Genomic DNA, 9,487 nt, shown 5'->3' with positions numbered 1-9,487 from the left:
CACCAAAGGTAATAACATTTTTTCTTATAGTAAATCTGACTTTGGTGAGTGCTAAACTTGCTGGGTGTCTAAATAGCTAGCCCTGTGATGCCGGGCTATCTACTGAGATTATTGCAAAATGTGCTTTCACCGAAAAGCTATTTTAAAATCGGACATATCGAGTGCATAGAGGAGTTCTGTATCTATAATTCTTAAAATAATTGTTATGCTTTTTGTGAATGTTTATCGTGAGTAATTTAGTAAATGCTTAGTAAATTCACCGGAAGTTTGCTAGTTCTGAACGTCACATGCTAATATAAAAAGCTGGTTTTTGATATAAATATGAACTTGATTGAACAAAACATGCATGTATTGTATAACATAATGTCCTAGGTGTGTCATCTGATGAAGAACATCAAAGGTTAGTGCTGCATTTAGCTGTGGTTTGGGTTTATGTGACATTATATGCTAGCTTGAAAAATGGGTGTCTGATCATTTCTGGCTGGGTACTCTGCTGACATAATCTAATGTTTTGCTTTCGTTGTAAAGCCTTTTTGAAATCGGACAGTGTGGTTAGATTAACGAGAGTCTTGTCTTTAAAATGGTGTAAAAAAGTCATATGTTTGAGAAATTGAAGTAATAGCATTTCTAAGGTATTTGAATAACGCGCCACAGGATTCCACTGGCTGTTACGTAGGTGGGACGATTTCGTCCCGCGGACTCTAGAGAGGTTAATGTGTCTTGTTTTAAGATATTCTGACCTGTTTCAAGGCTTTTTAAGGTTAACTTCTCTAGGGTAGGGGGCAGTATTTTTACGTCCGGATGAAAGGCGAGCCCAAATTAAAATGCCTGCTACTCAGGCTCAGAAAGTAGGATATGCATATTATTAGTCGATTTGGATAGAAAACACTCTGAAGTTTCTAAAACTGTTGGAATGATGTCTGTGAGTATAACAGAACTCATATGGCAGGCAAAAACCAGAGAAAAATCCAACCAGGAAGTGTGGAAATCTGAGGTTTGTAGTTTTTCAAGTGATTGCCTATACAGTATACAGTGACTTAGGGTTAATTTTGCACTTCCTAAGGCTTCCACTAGATGTCAACAGTCTTTATAACGTTGTTTCATGCTTCTACTGTGAATATGGAGCGAACAAGAGGGCCTGGAAGTTGATGCGTGAGAAAATGACATAAGCTCAGAGGCGCGAGCTCAGAGGCGCACACTCACATGAGCGTTAGCTGTGTTCCTTTTCTTTTCTGAAGACATTGGAATTGTCTGGTTGGAATATTACTGAAGATGTATGTTAAAAACGTCCTAAAGGTTGATGCTATACATCATTTGACATATTTCTACGAACGTAAATATAACTTTTTTTTTACTTTTCGTCGTGACATTTTGCGCGCACTTCCTGCATTTGGAGTAGTGGACTGAACGCGCAAACAAAAAGGAGGTATTTGGACATAAATTATGGACTTTATCGAACAAAACAAACATTTATTGTGGACCTGGGATTCCTGGGAGTGCATTCTGATGAAGATCATCAAAGGTAAGTGAATATTTATAATATTATTTCTGAGTTTTGTTGGCTCCACAAAATAGCGGGTTTGGTTTCGTGTCTGAATGCTGTACTCAGATTATTGCAAAGTGTGCTTTCGCTGTAAAGTTTTTTTGAAATCTGACACAGCGGTTGCATTAAGGAGAAGTGTATCTATAATTCTTTGAATAACAGTTTAATATTTTATCAACGTTTATGATGAGTATTTCTCTAAATTGATGTGCTCATTCACCGGAAGTTTTGGGAGGCAAAACATTTCTGAACATTACATGCCAATGTAAAATGGGGTTTTTGGATATAAATATGAACTTTATCGAGCAAAACATACATGTGTTGTGTAACATGAAGTCCTATGAGTGTCATCTGATGAAGATCATCAAAGGTCAGTGATTCATTTTAGCTGTATTTATGTTTTTTGTGACGCCTCTCCTTGCTTGGAAAATGGCTGTGTGGTTTTTCTTGTCTCGGCGCTGTCCGAACATAATCTAATGTTATGCTTTTGCCGTAAAGCCTTTTTGAAATCGGACAATGTGGTTGGATTAACGAGAAGCATATCTTTAAAATGGGATATAATAGTTGTATGTTTGAGAAATTTGAATTATGAGATTTTTGTTGTTTTGCATTTGCAGCCCTGCTATTTCACTGGCTGTTGAATAGTGTGTCCCCCAGAGAGGTTAAAGTGAAATGATCTGTCAACGCACTGAAATAATTTGTCTTGGTAAGATGTCAATGCCTTCCAATAGTATCAAATGCTGTACCTAGGGAAGGTCGAAGTGTTTTGCAGTGCAAACCGTATGTAACCACAAGTGTTGCACAGTGTGATGTCCTGTAGAGAACCCACAAGTTCAGAAAATCCATCTAATTCAGACAGAAATACAGACTCAAAACAGCACAGACAGACGGCAGGTCCATAGGAAAACACAGACAGACCATAGGAAAACACAGACAGACCATAGGAAAACACAGACAGACCATAGGAAAACACAGACAGACCATAGGAAAACACAGACAGACCATAGGAAAACACAGACAGACCATAGGAAAACACAGACGGCATGTCCATAGGAAAAACATTTTATTGAAAAACATTTTCAGTTCTTAACAGACTGGTGGAATGTGTGTCACTTTAGTTTATTTTGTTTTTTAATGTTTAACCATTTGAACGGCCTGGTCATCTCAAACTGCAAGGGGAGGGGTTACAGAAACCAGGACAGACTAACGAAACCAGGACAGACTAACAAAACCAGGATAGACTAACGAAACCAGGACAGGTAGACAAATGAACAACGCAATCGTAATACTGTGTCACTTACTGAACAGAAATCAAATAAAAAAAACAGAACAACAACAAAAATGAATTCAATAAATATTTATGGTACACACGAATATGCAGCAGTCGGTTTGGCAACTTTTTCTCTCGATTGTTTCCAAACCAAATTGCCATGGAAACAGTGCAAAGGGGGAGGGAGTGGGAGGAGGACAAGGGCTTTCCAACGAGCGCTAGCTAAAATACATAGCAAAAAAAAAATCTAATTGTATACAAAACATCTTACTTTAAGAGTTGATAAAAACATTGTTTTATTGATCTTGTCAATATATACACAAGCTATTTAGCAACGAAAGTATGCTCTGTTTTACTGAAGCGTGTTCCATTTACTTTCCTAAAAAGGTGAATAAGGCTATTGTAACAACCCAGGATCCATAAACAATACAAACATTCATGTATTTACAGTTTCTTACCTACAGAAGAACGGTGCAAAATTACTGAGTCAGGTGACCAAGGGCTGACCAATACGAGCAAGGCATTTTACAGTAGCCTGAGGTACTTCTCCTAGCCAGGATACTAACATTCTCTCAACATTTCTGCAACATTTCATTCATATAACAGAGACAGAAAAACGACCGTAGCCATGTTAGAAGAATGTCAGTTGTACGTTAGCTAGGATAAGGACGTCAGATTCAAAGAAACTAAAACGATTGTCATATTCTGTCGAATGTCAGACAGCAACGAAAAATCAATTTGTTTGTGATTCCTGGTGTGTTTTTTTGTTTTTCTCTCTCACTTTTTCTTAAATAACTATCCAGGTGCATTTCATTTTCAAAATGTTTCTTTTTTTTCACAGTTTACCTTGGAACTACAGCACACAGTAAAAAAAAATGAGAAAAAAAAGTTTAAAATAATACTAGAACTCAAAAACTCTAACAGCAGGCTCGTGTGATGTACTTTACTCGTTTTGTTTTTGTCCTGTTTGTTGTTACATCTCTCAGTGGTTTAAGAACACTTTCCATAGGTGTAGATTTCTCTCAATTCTTAAAAAAATAAATAGAAATTGCATATTTGCAGATTTTGTAGCCTCTTAGAGGCACAAACCCCAGATCATACAAGGCTTGGTGAAATTTGATGTTCTTAATGAACTAATGAGAATGTTGGTTGTGAACAGATACATGATTGGGTGTGGTATAAGTCACAATCGTGTTCTCATTTTCTTAAGTCAATGTTTTCAAATGTGTGTGAATAAAGAGAACAAAATGGCTGTCTTTCACTGGCCTTGCTCAAAAGGAGGCACACACACACGCACACGGTAGCATGGGGAAAGAGGGGCACAGGGTCATCATGAGAATCTTCCCATGGTCCTTTGGGAGATGCTACAGTGAAGGAGTGTGGGATACACTGCTGGTCTGCCTCGTGGTTATGCTATTTTGGGTCCAACAACCTCTCCCCTTGGGGCATATGTCCAGGCTGCCCTCCCTATCCCCTTCCCAGGCCCTAGTCCTGTGTCTCTGGGTGGAAGTTAATGAAAAGATGGGACATTATGGGTGAATTAGATCATCAAAACCCTAGCTTGCATAATGTGTACTTTTATACCAGAATATATCAGCGTTAACTTATCAACACTGTCTTTCTGACAACACCTGTGCTCAAATGGGTCTATGATGAATAAATAATGTTTTTTCAGATGGTTTATTTCTTACTCTTTCTGTTTCAAAATGTCCTCCTATAAATGTTAATCTATTTTTCTAAAAAAAAAAGTATAATAGTAAGAAAAAAACAACAAGGAAATGCTAAAGATGATGCTTGAGAAACAGTGACCATGAGCTTTGATGTCCCTGTGCTTTATAAAGTTGTGTAGGATAGCAACGGTTCTTGTTGTCCCTGGGAGCAGACACTACAGAACCTAAAGCTGTTTCAGCCAGCGGCTGGGTTAAACTCCACCAGACCTGGGCCTCTCTGTTTCAGCCAGCGGCTGGGTTAAACTCCACTAGACCTGGGCCTCTCTGTTTCAGCCAGCGGCTGGGTTAAACTCCACCAGACCTGGGCTTCTCTGTTTCAGCCAGCGGCTGGGTTAAACTTCAGTAGACCTGGGCTTCTCTGTTTCAGCCAGCGGCTGGGTTAAACTCCACTAGACCTGGGCCTCTCTGTTTCAGCCAGAGGCTGGGTTAAACTCCACCAGACCTGGGCCTCTCTGTTTCAGCCAGCGGCTGGGTTAAACTCCAGTAGACCTGGGCTTCTCTGTTTCAGCCAGCAGCTGGGTTAAACTCCAGTAGACCTGGGCTTCTCTGTTTCAGCCAGCGGCTTGGTTAAACTCCACTAGACCTGGGCTTCTCTGTTTCAGCCAGCGGCTGGGTTAAACTCCACCAGACCTGGGCTTCTCTGTTTCAGCCAGCGGCTGGGTTAAACTCCACTAGACCTGGGCCTCTCTGTTTCAGCCAGCGGCTGGGTTAAACTCCACTAGACCTGGGCCTCTCTGTTTCAGCCAGCGGCTGGGTTAAACTCCACCAGACCTGGGCCTCTCTGTTTCAGCCAGAGGCTGGGTTAAACTCCACTAGACCTGGGCCTCTCTGTTTCAGCCAGCGGCTGGGTTAAACTCCACTAGACCTGGGCCTCTCTGTTTCAGCCAGCGGCTGGGTTAAACTCCACCAGACCTGGCCCTCTCTGTTTCAGCCAGCGGCTGGGTTAAACTCCACCAGACCTGGGCCTCTCTGTTTCAGCCAGCGGCTGGGTTAAACTCCACCAGACCTGGGCCTCTCTGTTTCAGCCAGCGGCTGGGTTAAACTCCACCAGACCTGGGCCTCTCTGTTTCAGCCAGCGGCTGGGTTAAACTCCACTAGACCTGGGCCTCTCTGTTTCAGCCAGCGGCTGGGTTAAACTCCACTAGACCTGGGCCTCTCTGTTTCAGCCAGCGGCTGGGTTAAACTCCACCAGACCTGGGCCTCTCTGTTTCAGCCAGCGGCTGGGTTAAACTCCACTAGACCTGGGCCTCTCTGTTTCAGCCAGCAGCCGGGTTAAACTCCACCAGACCTGGGCTTCTCTTATCTTTACCTTTCCTCCATGTAGCTGAAACTGCAGCAGCAAGGCATGATGGGATTTCTTATTGCCTGTATTTCCGGTTCACTAACACCTCTCGGTGTTGTAAATAGCCCATCTATGGAAAGCCAGTCCTTGCTACTATTACAACCACACCAAAAGGGATGCAGCTTCTATCCTCTCTCTATTTCACCTCCACTGTCAGCGCCTCTCTCTCCCTCTCTGTGATCTGACTGCTTGACTGGGTAGAGGGACAGTGGGGGGGTAAAAAATGCTGCTCTATCATTCATTTAGGTCCTCCACCTTTCCCAGAAGCCACCTGGCGAGCCCTGACCACTCAGAGGGAGTAGAATGAGCAGCATGTCCCCCGATGGGACGGAACACAAATCAAACACCTCATCTTACATATGGTCCAGCCCTCTCTAAGTCCTGCTTTCTGCTCTCCCAGTGCTGCAGTGTGTGTGTGTGTGTGTGTGTGTGTGTGTGTGTGTGTGTGTGTGTGTGTGTGTGTGTGTGTGTGTGTTGTGTGTGTGTGTGTGTGTGTGTGTGTGTGTGTGTGTGTGTGTGTGTGTGTGTGTGTGTGTGTATTTGAAAGTCACGTACACCAGCACGGCATGAGCTGCGACAATACCACGTTACAAAAAAAAATCTATCTGCAAGTTGAACAATACCAGGAATGAACCAACAATATGACGCTATAAAAAGGAATCATGTTTTTTTCTTCTTCTCCAAAACCTTTTTTCAAGTAACCACGGTAATGATTGATGATGCAAGAAAGTAAAAGGTGTGGTCGGAACGATGAGGGAAATATGGGTTGTAATTAGTACGAGGGTCTGAACAGTTCACAATGACTGAGAGTGGGTGAGTATGTGGGTGTGTGTGGGTGGTTGTGTGGGTGATGTCCGTGTGTCAATCGGGATTGTCCCAGAGTGGATATTTCCGCTCCCGTCACTGAATCCACAAAGTGTACCTGGGCAGAGGGGCTACCTGCCATTACTGACATGAGTTCATGGTCCGCCCCTTCTCTCCTTTTCCTCTCTCTGCCATCCCTCTCTTTCTCCCTCCGTTGTCTCTTTCCCTCTCTTTCCCAGCAGTAGTCTCTTTCGGGGAGAATCCCAGAGCAGGATATCCAGGGAGGTTTGGGTCAACTCCTCTTTTCCTTCTGTGTATCCAAAACAAACACGTGTAGGGGGGGCTTCTTTCTGTCTTTCTGTCTCTCCAACCATCCATCTGTCCTTCCGTCCGTCCGTCTGTCCACACACACAAACACACAAGCTGCTGGGAGAGAAGAGGAGCGAATAGGAGGTATTCCCCCAAAAATCCCCAGCGAGCAGCTTTTCTCTTTGTGTTCTCCAACGAATCCCAACAACAAGGAATAATAACCACAACAGTAACGTTTCTGTAAAAACAACAAGAACAATAACAGAGAGGTGGGAAAGGAGGGACCAATCCCTGCCAGGGAGGTGGAGGTGACTTTAGACCTTGTAGTAGATGTTAGCAGGGCTCTGGGGGGGCATCTCCTGAACGATGTACACTGGGTGACCGTAGTCCCCGCTCACTTTCTCGTAGTGTGGGCAGAAGACGCTGTCTGAAGTCCTGAGAGGGATGATGATGTCACTGGGCTCCGAGCCGTTGTTGTTGCCCCGTTTGGGCGTGGCCAGCGTGCTGAGAGACAGCGTGGTGCCGTGCTGCGGAGAGTGCTTGCGATGCCTCCGCCGGTACTTGAGCAGCAGCAGGACCAGCATGATGATGATGACGATGAAGATAACGCTGCCCGAGGCGATGCAGGCGAACAGTGCCCCCTCGGAGCCGATGATGCTGGAGGATTTACCGCCCGTCCCCTGGTCGCCGTCGCCCTCGCCCTCCCTGTACGACGAATCTGAGAGGAGAAAAATTAAAACTGTGAGTGAAAAGAATGAATTAACCCTGTTAATATTCATACAGAGGGAGGTGAGATGGAGGGAAAGAGGGAGGGGTCATAGTAGGAGGATTAGGGGGTATCCATTCAGTTTCTCCTTGCCCATTTTCTCCCTCTCTCTCTCTCTCTCTCTCTCACCCCAGCCTTATCTCTCTCTCTCTCTCTCTCTCTCTGTCTCTCTGTCTCTCTCTCTCTCACCCCAGCCTTATCTCTCTCTCACCCCAGCCTTATCTCTCTCTCTCTCTCTCTCTCTCTCTGTCTCTCTCTCTCTCTCTCTCTGTCTCTCTGTCTCTCTCTCTCACCCCAGCCTTATCTCTCTCTCTCTCCCTCTCTGTCTCTCTCTCACTCTCTCTCTCTCTCTCTCACTCTCTCTCTCTGTCTCTCTCTCTCTCACCCCAGCCTTATCTCTCTCTCTCTCCCTCTCTCTCTCTCTCTCTCAGCCCAGCCTTATCTCTCTCTCTCTCTCTCTCTCTCTCTCTCTCACTCTCTCTCTCTCACTCTCTCTCTCTGTCTCTCTGTCTCTCTCTCTCTCGCTCTCTCACCCCAGCCTTATATCTCTCTCTCTGTCTGTCTGTCTGTCTGTCTGTCTGTCTGTCTGTCTGTCTGTCTGTCTGTCTGTCTGTCTGTCTGTCTGTCTGTCTGTCTGTCTGTCTGTCTGTCTGTCTGTCTGTCTGTCTGTCTGTCTGTCTGTCTGTCTCTCTCTCTCTCTCTCACCCCAGCCTTATATATCACTCTCTCTCTCTCTCTTTCTCCTTCTTTCTCTCACTCTCCCTCTCTCCCTCTCCATTTCTCCAGCTATGGCACAGCACAGTCCCACATAGAGCACGATGCAGTACCATTTCAATAACAAACCAACCTATAATGAATATAGACACATTCATTTTCTACTTATTACTAGGTCCACAGGGAATTAGATCGCATTATAAGATGGAAGAAGCAACATGAACTGTGCAACACAAGCTGTGTCATATTTATTAATAACAACCACTCTGGTATACTTCCAAGACTCAAGGGCAGGTCTGCCCCCCCCCCCCCCGGGATAGGGGCCTCCTCCCTGGGCTGCAGGATTACTGTGTCTCCCTGTCTGGTTCCACTCCCCTGAGGGCCTAGTGCCACAGCTATGGGGAATGGCAGTGGGCCTGACGCAGGGACCCTTCCGTTGTTTAACAAGGGGATTATGCTGCCTCAGACACTCTGCTCATACCACTGATGCCCATATGCTCCTGCTCTGACCCGAGGAGGAGGGATGAGGTGGAAACAGACAGGAGAGGAGAAGATGCTGAGGTCTGCAGAATGTGGTGCCAACAAGGATTTAGTGGCGCCCTGGCAGATCCGTACGCCGGTCGTCAGAGGTGAGCATGAAAACAGAAAGGTGGGGCTAGAGGTAACAGGCCTGGCAGTGTTTTATTTAGGTCAGCTTGTTTTCACTCCTCGACTGATTTCTTCAAAATATAGTTAATTGCGGAAATTGAGGGTCTGGTTTTCTTTGGAGATTTTAACTACAATTAATAGCATAGATAAGAGCAACCTGGTCGTGTGTGTGTGTGTGTGTGTGTGTGTGTGTGTGTGTGTGTGTGTGTGTGTGTGTGGAGAACAAGTGTGTGTCTGTGCTCAAAAAGGCTGTTAAGATTTTGGATAGCGATTGGATGGTTTTCATGAAAATGTCACTTTGCTGACGGGAAGTGGGGCTGGGATACTGTAGGCTATGAGCCCAGAGATGCCTATCAGTTTT

At 44.7% G+C, this 9,487-nt stretch overlaps 1 protein-coding gene across 1 annotated transcript in view; it reads right to left on the bottom strand.

The window, feature by feature from the left end:
* Positions 1-2,589: 2,589 nt before the first annotated feature.
* LOC106586865 (ephrin-B2a) overlaps positions 2,590-9,487 on the bottom strand; it is a 27,899-nt gene continuing 21,001 nt past the window's right edge. The window contains exon 5 of the mRNA XM_045707410.2: positions 2,590-7,716. Coding sequence (XP_045563366.1) covers positions 7,313-7,716 — 404 coding nt within the window. The 3' untranslated portion in view covers positions 2,590-7,312. The remainder of the gene's footprint in view (positions 7,717-9,487) is intronic.

This window comes from Salmo salar, chromosome 25 (genome assembly GCF_965601325.2).
Source record: "Salmo salar chromosome 25, fSalSal1, whole genome shotgun sequence".
NCBI classification, from domain to species: domain Eukaryota; kingdom Metazoa; phylum Chordata; class Actinopteri; order Salmoniformes; family Salmonidae; genus Salmo; species Salmo salar.
This window is presented reverse-complemented; position numbering and strand designations above follow the sequence as displayed.